This window comes from Dama dama, chromosome 23, assembly GCF_033118175.1.
Source record: "Dama dama isolate Ldn47 chromosome 23, ASM3311817v1, whole genome shotgun sequence".
NCBI lineage: Eukaryota > Metazoa > Chordata > Mammalia > Artiodactyla > Cervidae > Dama > Dama dama.
In genome coordinates this window covers 65,902,766-65,925,907 of record NC_083703.1, presented here as the reverse complement: position 1 = coordinate 65,925,907, position 23,142 = coordinate 65,902,766, and the positions used below count along the sequence as shown (strand labels likewise).

Sequence of the window (23,142 nt, the reverse complement as noted above, 5' to 3'; positions counted from 1 at the left end):
CAGGAGCTCGCCGGCCGCGCATGCGTCCTTGGGCGGCGGGAGTTTTCTAAGGGGCGGCTTTGGCGCCGCCGGAAGGCAGTGAAATGGTCCCAGAGTTGGAAGGAGCAACGGCCTTGGTGCAGCGCGTTCAGGGGTAACCCGGCGTCGCGGAGAGAGTGACCTGCGGCCTTGTGTTTCGGAGACGGAGGCTCTAGGTTGGACAGGCGTCTCTCTGAGGTGAGGAAGTCGCAGGCCCGTTCCCGGACGAGGCCTTCCTCACCCCCGCACCAGCCTCTTTGGGGTCGGACACCGCGGCTCAGCCCACACCCCGCCTGCCCGTCGTCACCCCCGACACCGGGTAAGAGGAGACCCCGGGGCGGGCGGCGCCTCGCTCGGGGCCTGTTTGCAGAGCCCGCGGTCTAGACGTCACTGTTGGTGGAAGGTTGAAAGCTGGGTGGGGGTGGGTCACACAGGCCAGGGTTCGAATTTCGCCTCTTCTCCACGCTGGCTACCTAACAAGTTTTTGGGGGTTTTTTGCCCCTCTGAATCTCAGTTCAACTAACTGCAGCGTGAAACTGTTGATGGTACTTCCAGAGCTGTGGCAGCGATTAAATGGCGCAGTAATACACATACAGTTTTACATACACAGAGGTTCTGGCGTGTAATAAGCACTTAAAAGTGTCAGTGGTTGCGGTTAAGTAACCAGATTTTCATCTGAATGATACAGTCGTAACTGTGATGATTTAGATCCTTGATCCTGCTACCCCTCGTTTATTCTCTTATCTTTTCCACGTTGTCCCTTCACATATGTTTATTTTTCTTTACTAAGCACTCCCCTCACCCCGTATGGATTTTTACTGGTGGTGGAGGGGGAGGCTCGGTCACGTCCCTGTCCTTTTCCAGCCAGTTACTTGTCTGTGACAAGCATTAGGAATACAGTCTGGCCCCAGGAGACATGTAAACAGACTTTACAAACAGTGCCAGAGAGGCCCAGGAGTGGAGCTGCCAACTCTGCCAAAGAGACGTGGCATGAAAGCTTCACACTTGAGCTCGATTGGGAAGGAAGAATAAGTTATAAAGCAATGTGTACAAAGATTCAGAAGTGGTGCGTGGAAAATGAAAAGAGTTTTCTGGGTGGATGGTGTTGGTAGCCTGCAATGTGGATGTACTTAATGTCACTGAACTGTACACTTAAAAATGATTAAGATGGTAAATTTTATGTTGTGTATATTTCAGCACAATTGAAAAAGAAACTTTAAAAAAAAGTGGTGCATGGAGTGGAAATAGCAGGAGAAAGCAAGAATGGGTACTAGTTAGGACTAGCTTCTGGAAGGTGTTGGGTACACTGTAGGAATGTGTTGCTGTCTAAAGAATGGATTGGAGGGAATTACCCAGCTGTCCAGTAGTTGGGACTCCGAGCTTTCACTGCAAGGGCTGGAGTTCAGTCCCTGGCTGGGAAACGAAGATCCCACAAGCTGCTCAGTGTCGCCAAAAAAATAAAGAATGGATTGGAGAGGAACAATGCTGCATGTAGGAAAAACTAGTGGAGCGTCTGTTCGATTCTTGGGGGAAGTGGGGGAGAGGGATAGAAACTATGAGATCTGAACTATGGCTGGAAATTGGAAGAGTTTTAAAGATTGTTGGAAGTAGAATGGACAGGCCTTTGAATCTGCAGAATTAAAAAGTGAAGGATGAAGTGTTCATGTTTTGAAGACCATGTAGATCATAATGCCATTGATTGAATTATGCAGTTAAGCCCTTATTAAACACAAAATAATTGGGAACTAAAAGGGGTATGTGTTAAGGAATATAAAGATTATTTCTAGTGATAGATTCTGTAGAAATTCAGAACAGGAGGTGATGAGCCCTGCTGATGTTCTGTGGAAGAGGTGTGGAGGTGAGGTTGGGCTGGGCCTTGTCAGACAGGTAGAATTTCATGGGGCAAAAAGGGGCGGTTCAAAGAGACAAGAAAGCACAAGGCTGATTCTGGGGGAGTAAAGCCCCAGCAAGACTGGGACTGAAATATGGGGAATAGATTACTTTATTTTCCTCTTTCAGGGTTCTCCACTCAGGATGACTTCTAGACCGGAGATGGTAGGTGAGTATTGTCATGGAGTTTGGTACCTTCTTGCATTGGGTTCAGGTTCATGAGCTTTACCTAAATACCTCCCTGGCTCTTGGTGGATTTGAAATCACTTATTTGTATATTTGCAGAGATGCTTCCTTAATGTTTCCATGACCTGGGGCATATGTTTCCTTTTGCCACTTTTTTTGCACAGATTCTTAGTTGTGATGGGTTTGATTCTGTATTTTGACTTTTTTATGACAAGTGCTAGAAGAGGAACCAGTGGCATCTAAGACTCATGATCGTCAACTGGAATCAGATCCCAACCCTGTGGACGTGTGTAATAAATCGTCCGCCTCCCTGGAGATGACTGAACGTGTTTCAAAGGAACGAATTCACCGTGGCTGTAGCCCCCAAAAAGGGGACAGTGGTGATCTCAGCCACCAGGAAGGACTTGAATCCAGGTCCCTTCATTTGTCCCCACAAGAGCAGTCTGCCTGTCATCAAGACAGGAGGCAGTCCTGGCGGCGAGCAAGTATGAAAGAAACGAACCGGCGGAAGTCACTGCCTCCCTTTCATCAGGGCATCACAGGTGGGGTGCTATGTACATAAAACTGGAGCTCCAGCTCAGATAAGAGGCAGTGAGGTATGGCAGAAAGTTAAGCTTGACTTGGCTACTTACTACTAGCTATGTGACTGAACAGATGACTTCACCTCTCTGAGCTTCAGTTTCCTCATCTATAGGAGTATTCTCAGATTATAAGTACTAATGTCAAACACCTAGTAAGTATTCAGTATCAATGCCGTTTATATCATGTTATTAGCTACCCATTGTAATCTATACCATGGACAGGAAATCTGATTTACAGTTGTTCAGCTCTCACCTGTGCTAAGTGAATGTTCAGCATTCACATTGGCTAGAAGTAAAGATCTCCTCTGGCTTTCTTCCTCGTATCCTAAAGTAGAATAGAAGGTGGATGGGTTGCTACCTGATTTTAGGTTTTATAACTGAAACTATCTCAGACGGAGGAACCCATAAAAATATTTAGGGTAAAAACCTAGTTTTGAGACATGGTGTATTTGAATGTGATTTTGTGTGGATTTATAATAATAGCGTCTCAGGAAGCACTGAAGTACAAGATTTAATGTGGAAAGTAGCACATTTCAGGAAGAGCTTACTAGCTGTGTGACCTTGGACAGCTTACTTAGCCTCTTTTGCTCCATGGTCCTCATCAGTAAGTGGGGTGAAATAATACCTATTTTACAAGACTGAAAATTAAATGAGTTCATACATAACACAGCACTTGGCACATAATAAATATAGCTCGTGTTAAGTTACCGTAATTAAAGATATTACTTCACTTCCTGAAGTTCTGATGTTTAGAAGGAAATCTATCTAAAAACAGCCATGTAGCATATCAGAAAATTGCTACCATGGTAATGCTTGTATACTTCCTCCATAGACATGCCAAGAAATTTCAGTTTCCTAAGGTTACCCTTATTACATTCATCTGTGTTCCAGAGCATGTGGACCTAAAATTCTGTGTAATAAAAAATTACTGACATATAAGATTTGTTATTTTCTGGTTATTCCCGGCCACTTCCCAGGTTTCTTTGGTTATAGGCAGAAGGTATCTTGTTTTTCATGACTAAAAGTGAGAAGTAGTAGTCAAGAGAGGGCGCAAAAGAACTTAAAAACAGCCAGCTGAGGCTGGAGGGCGAAAAGACATGTATTTCTCCTAATTCTCAAAGCAAATTTCCTTTGCTGTATAAGAATTGATGTTTTTAAATGGACATAATTGAGAAAAACAGCATCTACATCTTTTATTGATAGCTGTTTGAGGATTCAGTGGCATGATTATGTAAAATGCCTGTTTAGTTCAGGCTGATGCACTGTGTGACCTTGGGCAAGTTGCCCAGCACCTAACCTTTGTTAAATGGTTAAGCTGGTAAGTCACTTGCCTCAAGTGAGGGTGAAAGTTAGAATTTAATAAAATGCCTTTTTGGATAGTCTGTGTTAAACAAATTTACTATTAATGTTATTGTCTCTGGCTTCAAACAAGTATCTCTGTTGTGAGCTTCAGTTTTCCCATCTATAAAGTAGAACTCATAGTTTATAAGAAGATTCTTAAGACACTGTATTTAAAGCACACTGCAATGGCTATCATAAAAATTCTGAAATATTCCCATCTCCTTTCTTCAAATGGTGAATATAAAACACAAGGAGAATTTTTTTTAATCTGTTTTATTTAACAAGACAAGATTTTAAGGTAATACATAAAAGGTTCTTTTAATTTTTTAAATTTAGGATACACATATAGGTAAATTTCATTCTCTAGTGATCTTGAACAAGTTAGATGTAAGAAGACAGATTAGAGAGGACTGCTTGGGTTTTCTTACCTTAAGTTGGACTGCATCAAGAGGGAGGGAATTTTTCAGTTTGTTTTTCTTTTTACTTTGCTAACTGTATAAGTGTCCATCTCTTTGAATGTGGTAATATTTTATGTTAGAGCTCTGCAGATCCATCAGTGTCGACCTAACAGAAAGCAAACGGCTGAGCTCTCTCCTCCTTTCCAGTTTCCAGGTGAGAGTCGAGAGTCTCAGGATTGGGAGTGTTTTCTTTTTCTTTCCTTTTTTTTTTTTTTTAAACTGTTATTGTGACATCCCCAAAGACACTGTGTGATTTATCAGTAAAGAGTAAAAGGTGTTTCTCTCTAGTGAGATTAATTTAAAAGCCAGATTTAATCCCAGAAGCTTTGTCTCTGGATCAGGCTCCAGCAGTCCCATCGATGTTGCTGAGGCTGACTGAGCAGTTAAGAGAGTGCCCCTGTCTAGTGTATTTGCTCATTAGCAGCAAATGATGGGACTTTAAGGTGGATGGAGGTCATATCTAAGTTTAAGCAGACATTTGAGATCTGGCTGCTCTCTAAATTGGAATTATATGACTAACTGGTGATTGCATCAGTTTAGATAAGCAAGTCATTTGTGTGAATTAAATGACCATTTTCCCCCATGAATCAAAAATCACATCACGTAGTCTAGACAACAAAGACTTTTATCCTTACCTTTTTATTTTCTTGTTTTGTTTATATGAAAAATCTTAGGTGTACAATTCAATCATGCTTACTCACATTTATTAAATGTCCTAAGATTACATGAATTCAGGACTGGCCTGGCAAATCTTGGTGGTTGTACTGAAAATGCTTTTCTTTATTTAGTTCTCTGTTCAGAAACTTGAACCTTTCCTAAGGGGAACTGAGGGCTTCAGTCTTGAAAGTTTTAGAGCCAAAGGTAAGTTGCTAAGACCAGACACTCGAGCTTTGACCTTGGTCTGTACCTTCTATTAGAGTTGGTTGAAACCTCTCTCTCGGGGTCTCTGTTTACAGGACCTGCTACCTTACACAACCAGGCCTCCTCCTTTTTTGGGGGGAACTGCATTAAAAAAGATAGGAATATGTGCTTACAAAGTTTAGAAGGTCTAAAAGTAAGCCTCTCTTGCCCCATGACCCCCAGTCTCAGTTCCTCTCCTCCCAGAGGCAACCATAGCCACCAGCTTCTTTTGTATCTTTGCAGATTTACTGCATTTCTAAACATTTATCCATTAAAATCAAATGAATAATCCTTTGTACACACTGTTCTTAATCTTGTTTGTTGTTTTTTTAAACCTTAATTTATCTTGCAGAGAGTTCTTTATCATACTGATAAAGCTGTCTTGACATTTTAGCAGCTACATGATTCTCTATTTTATAAATGTACTATATTTGATTTAAACGGTTCTTTATTGATGGACTTTGGGGTTTATTTTCAGTCTTTTGTTATAGCAGTGAATGGATAATGAATACCTTTTTATACAAGCCTTTTAGCATACATTCAAGTAAAAATAAGATACGTTAGAATTAACTAGTGTAAGTATACTATAACTAAAAGTTTAGATTTTTTTTATTATTTAGTAGGTATTATTTAAAGTTCTTTTTTGGGATTTTAATCTGTTTTTCTTTTGAAGAGGATAATATTTTTTCATATTTTTAGAGGAAAGCCATTTGTACTTTATTTTCTATGTATTATCTGTCCATACATATCCTTTGTTCATTTTTTAAAATTGAGGAACTGACTCTTTTGTATTGGTTTTGCTGACACCCTTTATGTGTTAAGGAAATTAGCTTTAGCCTGTGACATAAGTTGCAAATATTCTTCCCCGGGAGTCGATTTTCAGCTTTCTAGGAAATAGCTTTTCTCCTTACAGTGTGATTTTACAATCATCCAGGTCAGAAATAAAAGACCTAGAATATACATGAAGTCAGACTTACTTGCCAGGTTAAAGCTGTTTATCTCAGAACTCTACTATCACCATAATTAGGGTAGACATGTCCAGGTTATTTTGATAGCTATTTAACATATCTTTTTCCCTCTACATTCTTCACCTGAATTTAATTGTGAATTCTTTTTAAGTCTAAGCAGAGACCTGTTTTTACCTTATGCCCATCGTTTTTTTTATTTGCTGCTAGCATTTCTGACTTCTGTAATATGTTCTTTCACCCAGTGCCAGCAGATCAGATCTCTTGAAAGAGTGAATTATCAATCCAGAAACATCTTTCTGACACATCTTTTAAACTGCTTCTTCATCAGTCGTGTGAAAAACACTATTATAAATGTTATAAAGAGGAGTTGTCTTCCATTTTATCTATACCTACCCAAAGAAAAAAGATAAAATCTTCCTGCATATTTATATCACTTTTTTGAATGGGTGAGAGGGCCAGAATGTAACAGGTGACCCTAGAGCTGAGGCCACTTTACCTATGTTACATCTTTGTCAGCAGCTCACTGTGAAAAGTATTATTCCCTTTATTTTGTAACATATAATGTTGTTCTCTGTAGCATCTTCCCTTTCTGAAGAATTGAAACATTTTGCAGACAGACTGGAAAGTAATGGAACACTACAAAAATGTTTTGAAGATTCAGAAGGGTAAGAACAGTTCCCTTTCTGGCCAAAATTATAACTGAATTAGGACTTTTTATTTTTTTAATTTTTTAAATTGAAGTATAGTTGATTTACAGTGTTGTGTTAATTTCTAGTGCACATCAAAGTGATTCAGGTGTATGTGTGTATATGTATATATGTGTGTGTTTGTGTATACTTCAGTTTATTTGTGTCATATTTTAGATCCTGCAGATAAGCAATGTATGGAATTTGTCTTTCTTTGTCTGACTTAATCTGTTAGTATGATAATGGTCCATCCATGTTGCTGCAAATGGCATTATTTCATTCTTTTTTATGGCTGAGTAATATTCCTGTGTGTGTGGAGGTGGGTGGGTGGGTGGGTGTGTTTATGTACGCATACATCACATCTTTATCTGTTCATCTGTTGATGGACATTTAGGTTGCTTCTATGTCTTGGGTATTGTAAATAGTGCTGCTGTGAGCATTGGGGTACTTGTATCTTTTTGAATTAGTTTTTGTCTTTTCCAAATATATGCCCAGGAGTTAGGTTGCTGGGTCATATGGTAACTCTATTTTTAGTTTTTTAAGGAACTTCCATACGGTTTGCCATAGTGACTGCACCAATTTACATTTCCAGTGTTAAGAAGGTTTCCATTTTCTCTGCACACTGTCCAGCATTTATTATCAGTAGGCTTTTTCATGATGGCCATTTTTGATGGGTGTAAGGTGATACCTCATTGTAGTTTTTATATATAATTTTATTTGTTTATTTAATGTTTGGCTGTGCTGGGTCTTTGTTGCTGCATGAGTTTTTCCCTAGTTGCAGTGAGCAAGGGTTACTCTCTAGTCACGGTACATGGGCTTCTCATTGTGGTGGCCGCTCTGGGTGCATAGGCTTCAGTAGTTGCAGTACGTGGGCTTGGTAGTTCCTGCCCTCGGGCTCTGGAGCATAGGCTCAGTAGTTGTGGCACGTGGGCTTAATTGCTCCGAGGCATGTGGGATATTCCTGGATCAGGGATTGAACCCGTGTGTCCTGCATGGGCAGGCGGACTCTTTACCACTGAGACATCAGTGAAGCCCTTCATTATAGTTTTGATTTGCATTTCTCTAATAGTGATGTTGAGCATCTTCATGTGCCTATGGGCAATCTGTATGGCTTCTTTGGAGAAATAAGACTTAATTAGACAGTTGTTCATTCGCTCATCAAATGTTTATCCAGCATCTTCTATGTACCATGCTCTTCTGGAAGCTGGAGATACAGTGATAAGTAATCAAACAAGATCTTTCTTCTTATTCATTGTAGTAGGAGAGACAGACAAATACTTAGAAAATAATGACTTCAGATATAATCTGAATGATTTCAGTGATAATCAATTGGGCAGGTTATATGATAGTGACTTGAGGGAGTGGGCAACTTAAGCTGGAGTGGTAGGAGAAGTCCTCTAATGATTTGACATTTGCACTGAGACCTGTAAGACCTGGATGGTGAGGAGGAACCAAATATGTGAAGATGAGACGAAAAACATTCATATTTTTGCTAGCCGTGCCATTTGTAGATAAACTCATGTTATTAGCTGTTGGCCAGCAAGAATATTAAGAGAAATTTAACAGCTGCCGCTGCTGCCCCCCACCCCAAACTGATAGTCCCTCAGCAGGGGCAACAGTGAGCCCTTCCCCCCATCCTGCAACAAATTATGTTACTTGATGTTACACTTTCGACTTCACAAAGGTCTGCCTTTCCATGGATCCTTAGAATTAACATGGCTATTCAGGAAATGAAAACTATGTTAGCTCCACATTTCTTCTCTTTTAACGCAGTATATTTAAACCAGAGGCTGCTATATTGCAGCTAGAGGTGATAGAGGCTGTTTGTCACAGGCTTTGATAGAAAAACATAAAAGGTGACACTGCTGATTTGCCTTTGCCAGGTAGAATACCAAGTACATCTGCAAAATTTTGGCATTTTCAATGCCTCCTGCTTTTCCATTAGAATTAATCACCTTACTGAGCCAAGCTATTGGTTTAAGTAGAACATATCCAACTGAAAGCTTCAACTTAAATGCAAAGACAGTTGTATGAAAAAGCTATTAAGGTTTTGATTAGTGGGAAGGCAAGAGGCTAAATAAAAAATAAATGGTGTGAACAAAACTTTGTGGCATTATATGGATAGAATAGATAAAGGGTAACAGTAGGAATCAAAGTTAATGAGTTGGATAGAGCCAGAACACAGAGAACCTTAAGTGCCAGGTTAAGGAGTTTTGGCTTTTCTTCTGAATGCAATGGAGAGTCACAGAATTTTTAAGAAATGAAAAATACAAAAGGAATATTTGAAGAGAGGTTAATCTGTTCACGTGTGATGAGGGAAACAGACAATGAAGAGACCACTGAGAAAGCTAATACCTAGTGCAAAAGTGAATTAGAGTCCCAAGACTAAGTATTCGTTGAAAGATAAATTCTGAACATGTTTTATTGCTGTTAAAATTAGTGAGACATCCAGTACTAAAATCAAACACTCTTGGAAGATTTCTGTTAATCTCATAATCCTGTCTATTCTAGAAAAGTATCAGATTTGGCTCTGGAAACATCAGTGGCTGAGATGAAGGAATATATAACAAAGTAAGTGAAAATGAGTGAACTTTTGTTGGAAAATCTAAATTTGTCTGGGAAAAATAACTAAACCCAGGAAAAATGAATAGTAAACATCCTTTTCAGTGTCAGTACTGCTGTATCCACACTGGGAGGTAGAAAGCTGCACACTGGGATTTTATGTACTGCTGTTGTTTTGTCACTAAGTTGTGTCCGACTCTTTTTTGACCTCATGGACTGTAGCCTACCAGGCTCCTCTGACCATGGGATTTCTCAGCAAAAACACTGGAGTGGTTTATGGACTGTATTGATGGCCAGTTTCATAGAATGGAGTCTAGAGACTGAGGATGTGGATTTGATGTAAAGACTCATGTTTATTTGATTAAGTTAATATCCTCTGACTTGGTCGTGCTTTCTAATCTTTTTTTTAATGACCTTTTTATTCACATCTTAGAAAAAGAGTAGACACGTAATGTATGCTTGCCCTGAGTGATTCAGAATGAGATGATCAAAAGTTAACTGAATTTTTTCCTGCTTCTGTAGGTTTTCTTTAGAACGTCAGAGTTGGGATCAGCTCTTGCTGCGCTACCAGAAAGAGGCTGAAGAGATCCTATCAAGGTTAGATCTATGACAGGAAATAGGACGGTTTTACCTTGTGACTTTTGATTTGATTTCAGTTCTGTTAGCACAAACTGAATGATGAATCCAGTCTTACAGGCCAGTCAACTCATCAAATCTCTGTAGAGTACATATGAACAGTGTGACTGAAAATGGAGGGTGAGGGGGTTGGGAAGGAAGAGTTGTCACTATTTTCAGTCAAAGAACAGAATTGCCTCTGTTCTGTGCCCTTGGCTGCTATTCCACATTCTGGGGGAGACAGGCATGTCTCTGCCCTGTACCTGGCAACCTGGGGCTGGGCCAGGAACGGTATCAAGGGACTTCAGTGAGCACATGGCCTTTGAGCTGTGACTGGGAGAGAACCACAGCCAGGGCCCTCATGGAGACACAGGGGTGAAAGAGGTGATGGAAGTGGGTCTACAGGAGACCAAAGATCTTTGGGTCTTGAAGGCATAATAAAATGGGAAAGTGCTAGATTTTGGTTTCATTTTACTGTCCAAACCAGTGATTTTAAGTTTTTTTCCCCCAAACAGAACCTTAGCTAGAAACATAACTATAAAACTTTAGCCAAAATCGTAATTGCCAAAGTGGCCTCTTAGTAGAGAGGCACCTTGAGGAGCACAGTATGAGAAACTTCCCTAATCCAAGCATTGATGCTTATTACTTTCTTCACCCTTTAAATGTTCTATGTATGAAGACACATATGCGTAAGATGGCAGTTTCCAGTATAAACGGGCCATAGTTTATAGTTAAGAGGAAAGCTTCTGGAAGCAGACTGTCTCTGTTCAAATCCTAACTACTCCTTAGTGCTGTGACCTTGGACAGTCCACTTAATCTGAAGTTCCTCATTTGAAAATGGGATAATATTACTACCTACCTCATTGGGTTGTTAGGACTAAAGAGTCACCAGCAGTTTTCATAAACTCACCATTATATTGAGTTATTTTAGATAATTGAAGTGGGCCAGCATCTTTTTGGTAAAAGATCATAGATGTTAACTTCAGGCTTTACCCCAGGAGTAAATGGACCTTACTGTGATGGAGTCAACTAACCTAGCATTTCCTGTAGTCCAGAGGTATAAAAACATTAACACTAGATAATTATCTCAGAATCTCCTGTTAGTAAGAGAGCCTATGCTCACTGTGGGGTGAAAGAATATTGATTCAAGTTAGTAAAGCCTTTTAAGAAGTGTTTTCCCTAGGTAAATCTTTGCTATTTCCCCACAGAAAATGATTGTAAAATTATTTGAAAGCTTTTTTGTTTTATTTTTATTTTAGAGGATCAGCTGAAACCAAAAATACTGAAGTTGAAGTGGAACCTAGAATGTATGTTGGGTCTTCCCAGAGTGAAGTCCTTAATACAAAACCTGACTACCAGAAGATATTGCAGAACCAGACTAAACTCTTTGATTGTATGGAGTTGGTGGTGAGTTAGGTCATGTTTCTTTGGCTGAGTTACCCAGCTTTGATACCTTCTCATCCTTGTTAAAAGAGCTGGAGAATATGTGTAATTAGATAAGTATTTTCACCTTGGGGAAACATGGAGAGACAGTGAAAGAAAATAAACAAGTAAATGGTGATAAATGCTAATAAGTCAGGTGGAGGAAGAGAATGTGCAAGGAGGGCTTCAGTTTGCTATATAGAAGGGTTGAAGGCCCTTTTAGGTGCCACCTTAATAAAGACTTGAAAGAAATGGTGAAGTGAGCCTTGAGGACATTTTGAAAAATGTCAACCCCAATTATTATTATTATTTTTTTTTTGCCAAAATACCATCTTGAACCCAATGGCATGAGGTCTCAAGTTGGACTTTTTTATTTGTTTCTCTTACTTTATTTTATTTTGGTTGCACCGCACAGTGTGTGGGATCTTAGTTCCCTGACTAGGGATTGAACCTGCATCTCATAAATTAGAAGTACAGAGTCTTATCTACTGGACCACCAGGGAAGTCCCCCAATCCAAGGATTAGGTTGGCCAAAAAGTTTGTTCAGGTTATATAAGAGCTTACAAAAACCCAAACAAACTTTTTGGTCAGCCCAGTATGAACAGGAAGCAGGTGGCATTTGATACAGGGTAAGGCGAGTGTGTTTACAAAGGGGCTGAGTATAAAGATGTGGGTATCAGGAATTCAAAAGTGAAGTGAAGTGATCTGGGGCTTAAAGGCAGCTGAGCTATTCTGCTCCTCAGCTGGAGGGTGAAACAGTTACTGTGGTACCTGGCAGGGAGTTGTATAGTGGGGTTCTCTGAAAGAGCCATGGTCTTCAGTTGAGAGGCACTACTAACTCCAGATGACCCTTCCAGGAACAGGCCCAGGTAAAAATGTCCTGAGCTAATTCAGCTCACTCTTACCCTCTTGGCCAAGCCCACCCAGAAGCCAGAGGACCTGGGGTTCTGTTGAGGTTGTGCAGGTCAGTCTGCTCAGGAGTAGAGCAGTGTGGAGAGGAGTGGAGTATAGATGTGAAAGGGCAAACAAAATGTCTGGCATAAGCATTCCAGGTTGAAAGAACAGCAGAAGCAAAGCTCCTGAGCAGGAGCTCGCCTGGTGTGTTCGAGGAGCTATGCAGAAGCCGTGCACCCTTCCAGTTCATAGTTGTCTGTTGTCTGCAGATGGACGAACTGCAAGGATCCGTGAAGCAGCTGCACGCCTTTATGGCCGAAAGTACCCAGTGCCTCCAGGAGGTGTCAGTACAGCTCGGTAAGCCTGTCTTAAGGGGACCAGAGCTTGCACTGTTTTATATGTAATAGCCCTTCGGATGTACACTGCCCTTCAAAACACTTTAGGGGTCATTCCGATTGTAACGGGAATGGGGCTGATTTTCTCCTGTGACTTTGAGGGCGGTTTTGGATAGAGGAGTTGTGAGCATTGTTTGCGTTGTGTGGATACAAACAATGGTCTCCAAGGGTAAGGCCTGTATCTGGTGACTTTTATTTCCCCCTCACAATAACAATTACTATTGTGGGTACTCAAAGTTAATTGGAAATTTTTAGATAGGAGCACAGTAGAATTAAATCTCCACAAACTGACAAACTGTGTTGTTTGGGTAGATCCAGGACAAGAAATATCTATCCACTGCCTTTTTTCTCTTTTCATTCTTCAAGAATCTACCAAGTGACACTGACATTACTTTTTTAAAAAAAATAATATTTATTTATTTGGCTCTGCTGGGTGTTAGTTGCAGCATGTGGGGATCTTTAGTTGCAGGCTGTGAACTCTTAGTTGCATTTGTGATCTGGTTCTCTGACCAGGGATTGAACCGGGCCCCCTGCACTGGGGCGCAGATTCTTAGTCACTGGACCACTGGGGAAGTCCCCATCAGATCGTATTGTGGTTGTAGTTGCAGCTGGCTTTCCTACCAGAGAGCCATCTCCTTGAGGGCACATGTGCTCTTAAGTTGTCCTTCAAATACCCTTCAGGGTCTGGCACAGTATTCACACAGTAAGTTTTCAATAGTGGTATTTGAATTCAATTGAAATGTATTTTTTGGCTCCTTTTCTCTGCAGGGAAGAGAAGCACTCAACAGTTAGATCCTTCACCAGCTCGAAAACTGCTCAAGCTTCAGTTACAGAAGCAACCTAGCACATATTGCTCTAAATCTTGTCAGTGACCGTATGCAGCTTTTCTGCCACAAGGTGCTCTAGAGGAGAGAAACCCCAAGAGTGCCCCAGTGCACAGCAGGCTGAGCTGTGACATCTGCCCTGTTGCCTTTGAAGATAACTGGCTGACTGTAAAGCACTCTGATTTTTTTTCTTAAAATGGAATTTATGCATTTGAAAGAATGTCATATACAAGCTGTTTCCAAAAACGGGCAAAATGCTTGAGACTTTGCTTTGGAATGACCTCCAGAACTAGTGGCCCATTCTTTGAAATATCCTTTGTGATTAGAAATCTTCTTACTCTGAAGATGTTTTTGAGGTTTTGAAACAACCTAAAGTCATCCAGGACCAAATCCAGTAAGCATTTTAGGGGTCATTCTGGTTGTAAACAGAATGAGACTGATTTTCTCCTGTGACTTTAAGGGTGATGTTAGGTAGAGGAGTTGTGAGCATTGTTTGCATTGTATGGATACATATATCTCCTCACAAGATTCCCAAATTGAAGATAATAACACTCATTCTGTATATCCTGATGTCTGTAATGTGTTTTAGCTTTTTTGGCGGGGCGTGCTACACCATGTGGCATGCAAGATCTTAGTTCCCCAACCAGGGATCGAACCCATGCCCCCTGTGGTGGAAGTGTGGAGTCCTAACCATTGCCAGGGAAGTCCAGTATAGTCTGCTTTAGCTTCTAATGTTGAGTTGACATCCTAAATTCTAGATTCATGGCAAGAAGGGGTTAAGTATCTCTTTCATTGTTCTCCGTATTTGTTAATGATTTGCATTATAAGATTGCATGTTCTTAAAAGCTTTCTCTTGTCCTTTTAAGAGGACAAGAGAAAATGAAAAGGCGGGGAAGGCTTAGCAGAAAATAGGATTCTTTGTCAGGACCCAGAAGTGAACAGTAGCGTGGACAGTGTTAACAACCAATAAAACACCAACTAATTTATTGTCAGTATCTCTTATTTTCTGATCCTCCTGATAGAACAGAACCCACTTCACTTAAATACCCAGTCATTATCTTAAGTCTTAAAGCTTGGACTATGCACCAGTTAGTAAGAGGTGATACAGCCTAGCTTTTCCCTGTGTTCCTTATGGTTTTTAAACAATTTTTTTGATTTATTAGTTAATTTGGCTGTGCTGGGTCTGAGTTGCTGCACATGAGATCTTTGATCTTCGATGTGACCTTCAGGATATTTTTTTTCTTAGTTGCAACATGTGAACTCTTAATTGCAGCCTATGGGATCCAGTTCTAGGGATCAAGTCCAGGGCCTCCTGCCTTGGAAGCACTGAGTCTTAGCCCCTGGACCACCAGAGAAGTCCCACATTCTTCATTCTTTCATATATTTACTTAGCTCCTGCTATATGCCATGCACAGTTCTAGGAACTGGGAAGAGAGCAAAGAACAAAAACAGTCTTAGGACCTCTTTTCATGATTTTCACAGTCTGTTGGGCACAGGGAACAAGAAAAAACCTCTTTTCTACAGAAGTAATGTTTCAGTTGACTTGGGAAGGAGAAAGGAGTTAAATAGGGCAGTTATTTGAGGTAAAAAGAGCCACATTTTAAAAGGCCTGAGGAGAAAGAATAAAACATTCTGGGATACTAAAAATTAAAAATAGATTGGTTAAGCAGGAATGCTAAGTGCCAGTATAAGAACCACCTGAGACAAAGATAACTGAAAGTTATTGAAAGGTTTTGAGAGATGGATGGGATCAGAACTTTCTTTTCTTTTTTTTAAATTTATTTTTAATTGGAGGATAATTGCTTTACAATATTGTGTTGGTTTCTCCCATAAAGCAACATGAATCAGCCATGTATACCATATATGCATAGGTATACATATGTCCTTTTGAAGAACTTTATTTTCAAAAGATCACTCCAGTTGCTGTTTGGAGAGCAGTTAGAAGCAAGTAGGTGTGGCTATTAGAGACCAGTTGTGCTCTTAACAGTCTGCAGTGGTCAGGTGCAGAGTGACTGCTTGGGCTGGGAGTTAGCAGTGGATGAGTAGGGGGTGTCATTCATAGTGTCTGGAACACAGCAGGCATGTCACCTCCATGTTAAAAGTCTACTTACTGCTACTTACTGAGAAAAAGTCATCTAACTTCTTATTTATAAGATTGGGAGAATGATAGAATCTATAACACAGGGATGCTATAAGAGTTAGATTAACAGGTTAAAGAACAGTGGATGAGGGACTTCCCTGAGAGTCCAGTGGCTAAGACTCCAAGCTCCCAATGCAGAGGGCCCAGGTTTGATCCCTAGTCAGGGAACTAGATCCCACTTGCTGCAACTAAGAGCCTAAGAAAAAAGAACAGTGGATGGAGGAGGGTAAAAACTCCCAACTGAGTAGATAATGAGCAGTTAATTAGGTGGGAAAGTTCACAGTTAAATTTGGCATACCAAACAGATTTCAACTAGATTGTTGGATATACTGATAGAAAACTGGGTAGGAACACCTAGACTAGGAATAAAATTTGGAAGTTACCAATACCTAGTTATTAAAGCCTTAGGGATAAGATAATGTTGTCCAAAAAAAAAAAAAAGATAATGTTGTCCAGAGGAGAGCATGAAGGGAAACTGGACAGCCCCAAGGAAGCTTTTAAAAATCAGAGGAGTGGTGTTAATTGCCACTCTTTCAGAAGCAGAATAATATAGTGGAAAGAGTGTACTTTGGAGTGAATCTTCATCCTTACCCTCAATTTCCTTTCTGTGAAATGGGGAGAGAACACCTCTCTCCAAAGGTGATTGTACCTCCCCTCCCCCCATTTTATTTAGTACACTGTATTACATTTTTAAAACGTATTTATTTGTGGCTGCATTGGTTCTCCTTTGCGGCATGCGGGCTCCAGAGCACATGGACCTATAGCTGTGGCATGCGGTCCACGTGGCATCTGGGATCCCAGTTCCCTAATCAGGGATCAATCCCAAGTCCCCTGCATTGGAAGGTGGATTCTTAACCACTGGACCACCAGGGAAGTCCTTGGTGTTTTGGAAGTTTTTGTTTATAAGAATTAAGAAGTGTCTTTGTATCTCCAATTACCATACAAAATAGAGCACAGAAAAAGAATAAGATCTGAGCATTCTATATGCATACACACTGCAACTTGAGATTGCCTCTTTTATTTATTTATTTTTTTCATTATAGATGAGGAATTCAGGCATGGAGGGGCTTAATAATCCAACCAAGAACATAAAGATGGAGTGGAGGGTCAACTAGAACGCATGTAGCATTCAGTAGATGTTAACTAACACAATAATTAGTAAAAGGCTGTGCCCAGGTACTACTAGTTTTTTCTCCCCCCAAGTTTGGTTCAGGAATTGTACTAGGTGAATGTTATAGATAGTTGGAGCCTTAGAGATGTTTGGTAGTATTCTTCCTTTTGCCCTACTTTAGTTAACGAGTATCTTGCTTTTAATCAGTGATATTTAACACTAAAGAAATAATAGGTTATATTATAAACTCTTTCAAGGAAGGGAATATATCTTGTACATTTTGCTTGCTTAATATAATCATCTGGAAAAATCTACTCAGGTTGCCCTCAGAGGAGACGGTGTGACTGGTGGTTGTAGTAGAGGTGATATAATGGAGGACTGGGAATTGGGAGCCCTGTTTTGGATTCTAGTTTTGGGTGTTTTTTTGTGTTTGTTTCTGTTTTGAGTATAGTGGATTTACAATGTTGTGTTATTTTCTGCAATACAGCATAGTGAATCAGTTATATATATATGTATATGTATATATATATATATATACACATACACAAACACATACTCTTTCTTACTTTTCCCGTATAGGTCATTATGTAGTATTGAAGAGTTCCCTGTGCTATATCTAGTTCTTAAGTTACTGGTTCATTCACCAAAAACTTACTAAGCCTGTTCCTGATGCCAGGCACAGTGCTCGGTGCCATGTGACCTTGGGTACCACTCTAGGTCCATGTCAAAGGAGGATGCCTTGCTATGTAAAGAGTTCTTAGGGGTTCCATAAGGATGTAACTCGGCAGAAGGGAAGAAGCCAGCCAGACACAGCTCTCAACACCCCTCCCTCTGAGCAGTTCTGATTAAAGGTTCTCCAAGGAGACTCCAAAGCAAGAAAACTATAGTACTTCCCCCTTAACTGAGGGGGAATGTGTTCCAGGACCCCAGTGGATGCTTGAAACTGTAGATAGTATGCCCTGTAATTGCCAAGTTTTTTTCCTATATTTACTTACAATAAAGTTTAACTTATAAATTAGGCACATTAAGAGATTAACAACAACAATAATAAAATAGAGCAACTGTAACTATATACTGTAATAAAACTTGGGTAAATGTCTCACTCAAGATATTGTATTGTCTTGTACTTACTTTCCTCAGAGATGATGTGAGATGAGACAGTGTCTGTGTGATGAAGTGAGGCATTGTGACATAGCTTTAGGCTACTATTGACTTTCTGACTGTACATCAGAAGGAGGATCATTGAACCATTACAGTGTCCATGGTTGGATATCTAAGTAGATGATTTTGGGGATCCACGAGATAGAGTTGAAGGTTTTTTTGCTGAAAGCTTTTGGGAAAACATTGTAATTGGAGCTGTCTCTTTAACTCATTGAAGTGTTGCTGCAGCAATTGTAATCCTTTGGTGATTGTGAGTAGTTGCTATGATGCCTTTTTTCATCTGAGGGTCATATTCCATATATTTGAAATTGTGAAATTTGAAACATTTTGACAAATTTCAATTATGTTCACATTGCTGATTCTGCTTCAGTTGCTTTACCTTCCTCTTTCTCAATAGATGACTCCACAAGTTTGTCTAATAACTCAGTTGTTAACACTTCTCAGTGCCCTTTAATATGTTCTTCCACTTCTTCATCAAGTGTGTTGGCCTTTGCCACCTACTTGCCACCTCCTTTGCCACCTACTTGTCTTGCTATGTGAACGAGTTTCCTAACTTCTCCATCGAACCTCAGTAACCTTTAATATCATTCACGACTTCATAAGTTCTTCCAGCAGGCATTAAGAGTGTGGTTTTAATTAACTTACTGCACCTCTGGTGAATGTTATTCATTGGCAGTAGTAATGATTTCAAGCATTGCATTGTGTCCAGATTAAAATCTGCATTAATTGCTGAACATATGTGGTCAGATATCAGGCAGGTGTATGTGGCCTTGACAAACTGATGGCTTGTCAAGTGGCTGAAGCATTGAGGTTGTATTTGGAGATAAAAATACAACTTTGACATTTTCATAGCAAACAGATTCAGGACGACCAGGTACATTGTCTATTAGTAATAGGATTTTAAATTCCAATCTTTCCTTTTTTCCAAATATTTTTCATTTCTGGAATGAAGCATCAGTAGACCCATTCCATAAACAAGATAGCTGTCACCTAGATTATGTTGTCAGAATATAAGCATATTATTCTTGGTTTTGTTTTTGAAAACCTGTTGGGTCTTTGCCCTGTATACTACTCCTGACTTTAACATATGCTCTGTAGCATTGCCAGTAATACCAGAGTTAATCTCCTCTTCCATGTTTTATGATCTAGTGCCTCCTTTGCACTTTTATGACGGTAGGTTTGTTGCTGAATGCAGGTTCACGTGCCTGACACACAATGAGGCCAAACAAACTCAAACATGAGTTTGGAGCAGAGAAAGATTTATCAAAAGGGCCAAGCAAGGAGAATGGCTGGCTCGCGATTAAAAAACTAGAGCTTCCCAATGATGTTTGGTTCTGTTGGGACTCTTCTTCCAGAAGAGCCCAGTTTCATCACATGAAGACTTGCTTTGGATGGTATCCTTTCCTTCCTCTTCAATCAAATTCTTCACCTCTGATGGAAATGTTGCAACAGCTTCTGAAGCTAAAGCTGGCCTCTGTACCCTGACACCAAATTAATTCTCAGGGACAGGTTTTGGTGAAATAGGAGAGAATCAGCTTTATTGCTTTGCCAGGCAAAGGGGATCAGTGGGCTAATGCTTTTAAAACGGTGTGTCCCAACCTGGAGTGGGTAGTAAGAAGTTTCATAGTAATGGTTCAAAGAGGATGTGATCAGCTAGCTCATGGATAATCTTCTGATTAGTTGGTGGTGAAGTGGAAGTCAACATCATCAACCTGGTTCCAACTGGTCTGGGATTTCTCCCATCTGGTGGGGGTTTCAGTATCTGCAAAATAGCTCAAAGATATTGAGACCTGCCCCAAGGCTGCTCTATTCTTTCTCTTGACTGTTCCTTGCTTCTGCATCCCCTCCCTTCTCTAATTGTTGTTTAGTCACTGAGCCATGTCCAACTGTTTGTGACCCCATGGACTGCAGTGTGCCAGGCTTCCCTGTCCATCACCATTCCCGGAGCTTGCTCAAGCTCATGTCCATTCAGTCAGTGATGCCATCCAACCATCTCCTTCTTTGTTGTCCCCTTCTCCTCCTGCCTTCAGTCTTTCCCAGCATCAGGGTCTTTTCCATTGAGTCAGCTTTTTGCATCAGATAGCCAAAGCATTGGAGCTTCAGCTTCAGCATCAGTTCTTCCAATGAATATTCAGGATTGATTTTCTTTAGGATTGAATGGTTGGATCTTGCTGTCCAAGGGACTCTCAGGGCTCTTCTCCAACACCACAGTTCAAAAGCATCAAATCTTTCAGCACTCAGCCTTCGTTATGGTCCAACTCTTGTATCCATACATGACTACTGGAAAAACCATAGCTTTGACTCTATGGATCTTTGTCTCTAATTAGCAACAGTTTGAACCTGCCTTTGCAACTCAGGGAAGGTCATGGAATGAATGAGGCCTATTTCCTGTAATCAAGAAATGGGGGGCGGTGGGGGGTGGGGGGCGGTGGGGGGTGGGGGGGGTGGGGGGATTCCCTGGTAGTCCAGTGGTTAGGACTCATGCCAGGTCTGCTGGGTTCATTTCCTGGTCGGGGAACTAAGATCCCCGCATCCCAGCAAGCTGTGTGGTACACCCAAAACAACAAGAAAAAAGAGTTGTGGGACAAAGAAAGGCTTTTGTGCCCAGGAACCCCCCACAGGGTCCTGTTTGGTATCATATCTTCATTGGCAGACACAGTCTCCCCAGTAATTTTTCTACTTTCCAGTCCAAACTATTGCTAAATCTGTATAACCATCCCTTATGTTAGTGTTAGTTGCTCAGTTGTGTCCAGGTCTTTGTGATCCCATGGACTGTAGCCTGCCAGGCTCCTCTCTCCATGGAGTTCACCAGACAAGAATAGTAGAATGGGTAGCCATTCCCTTCTTCAGGTGATCTTCCTGACCTAGAGATCAAACCCAGGTCTCTTGCATTGCAGGCAGATTCTTTACCATCTGAGCCTCCAGGGAAGCCCCAACCATCCCTTATTTTCAGTAAATGGCTTGGTGTCACTCTTTAGGGGATCCCTTGCTGAAGTCTTTGTAATGGCTTGGGACCAAGCAGGAGCTAGTGGGGCTCTCCTGCATACAAAAGCCCTTCCATGTCCCATTTCTTGTCTGTAGAGAGACGCTTTGGTCTCCGGGGCCTCCTCTGAGTTCCAAAGAGCAATGAGGAAAGAGAAGAAAAGCAACCAGGAAACAATAGTTCAGTGATAAAAAGAGTCCTTTTTCCTCCTTAAGGGATATACATAACCATCTGACACATATCTTTGAGTTGTTATGAAGAAACTAAGACCTACCCCCCACCCCAGCCCCACCCAGGTGGAAGATGGTGATTGCATGAGGACAGCAATATACCCCAGACTGATTGGAACCAGAAAGTTGAAACATCACCCTGTTACCTTACCACCATCCAATCAGAAGAAAGTTATGGATCCTGCAGCCCTCACCCCAAATATTGCCTTTAAAATTCCTTCCCTGAAAGCCATGAGGGAGTTTGGGTCGTTTGAGCCCAGGTTGGTTGGTCTTTGCTTAGCCCTGCAATCAACCTTACTCTGCTCCAAAGTCCATCATTTTGATTTGTTTGGCCTCACTGACAGTGGGACACATGAACTTCAGTTTAGATTCAGTGCTTTCTGGAGCAACATGTCAATCAGAATATGTATTTTGTTCATGTCTTTCATAAATTAAATGCCTTTTCATTTTTAAAAAAGTTTATATTGAAGTATAGTTTATTACTATAAAAGCAAAGCCATCACTTTGCTGACAAATGTCAGTATACTCAAAGCTACGGTTTTTCCAGTAGTCATGTATGGATGTGAGAGTTGGATCATGAAGAAAGCTGAGCGTGGAATAATTGATACTTTTGAATTGTGGTGCTGGAGAAGACTTGAGAGTCCCTTGGACTGCAAAGAGATCCAACCAGTCAACCCTGAGGGAAATCAATCCTGAATATTCATTGGAAGGGCTGATCTGGAAGCTGAAACTCCAGTACTCTGGCCACTTGATGTGAAGAGTTGACTCACTGGAAAAGATCCTGATTCTGGAAAAGACTGAAGGCAAAAGAAGAGGGAGACAGAGAATGAGATGGTTAGATATTATCACTGACTCAATGGACATGAATTTGAGCAAACTCCACAAGATAGTGAAGGACAGGGAAACGGCGTGCTGCAGCCCATGGGGTCACAAGAGTTGGACACAACTTAGTGACTGAACAAGGAATAGTTTATTAACAATGCTGTGCTAGTTTCAGGTGTATTTCATTCTTAACTAAGTACATTTTATGCACTGTGGCCCTAACTTTAGCAGCTTGAAGTATGACCTAAAAGCACAAATTTTTCCCCTGTTATTTTACAGAAAGTTCAATCTAAAAAAAAAAAAAAAAATTTAGCTGCACCGGGTCTTGGTTGCAACATGTGCAATCTAGTTCCCCAACCAGGGATCAAACCCAGGACCTTGGTGTTGAGAGCCCGGAGTCTTAGCCACTGGACCACCAGGAAAGTCCCTCACAGAAAACTCACTCTTACCATAAAACCTCAACATACTTGTTTTTTTCTTACTAATTTGAGAACTTTAACCAGTTATGGCTTCTCTGGCTTGTCCACATCAGTAGCAATACCACTTTTGGACTTTGGGGCCATTATCAAGCAAAGTAAGAGTTACTTGAAACAGACACTTCCGTATCCAGACAATCGATCTGATGACAGAGACTAGAAAACTAAGGGGGAAAGCAGCATATACCGCGTGGGTATGCTGGACAAAGGACTGATTCACTTCCCCTGGTGGGAGGGAGCAAACCCAGAGATTTCAACACACTACTCAGAACAGCACAGCAAATAAAAACGTATGAATTATTTATTTTCCATTCAATACTTTCATACTGGAGCTGGCCAAAGGAAGCTACAACCACAAACAATGAGAGAAAAATCACTGTGCGCCGAAGATGGCGCCAACTCAACCACCATCTTCTCCGTAGTTCCCCAGCCAGGCAGGCACAGTGCGCATGTGCGGCCTGGCGTCCTCAGCGCGCCTG

At 40.9% G+C, this 23,142-nt stretch overlaps 1 protein-coding gene across 3 annotated transcripts; it reads left to right on the top strand.

The window, feature by feature from the left end:
* Positions 1-14,726, top strand: DSN1 (DSN1 component of MIS12 kinetochore complex). Of its 3 annotated transcripts, none has more exons than XM_061127213.1 (11): positions 1-337; positions 2,038-2,077; positions 2,316-2,636; positions 4,555-4,628; positions 5,263-5,335; positions 6,920-7,007; positions 9,540-9,599; positions 10,113-10,187; positions 11,465-11,612; positions 12,791-12,878; positions 13,685-14,726. In XM_061127213.1, the coding sequence occupies exons 2-11, from the start codon at positions 2,053-2,055 to the stop codon at positions 13,786-13,788; spliced, it is 1,056 nt and encodes a 351-aa protein (XP_060983196.1). In that variant the 5' UTR covers positions 1-337; positions 2,038-2,052; the 3' UTR covers positions 13,789-14,726. The 3 variants fall into 3 exon arrangements, with proteins under 3 accessions (XP_060983196.1, XP_060983197.1, XP_060983195.1); XM_061127212.1 differs by having other exon boundaries at positions 2-337; positions 2,310-2,636; XM_061127214.1 differs by lacking the exons at positions 12,791-12,878; positions 13,685-14,726 and adding an exon at positions 12,672-12,788 and having other exon boundaries at positions 2,310-2,636.
* The last annotated feature ends 8,416 nt before the right edge of the window (positions 14,727-23,142 follow it).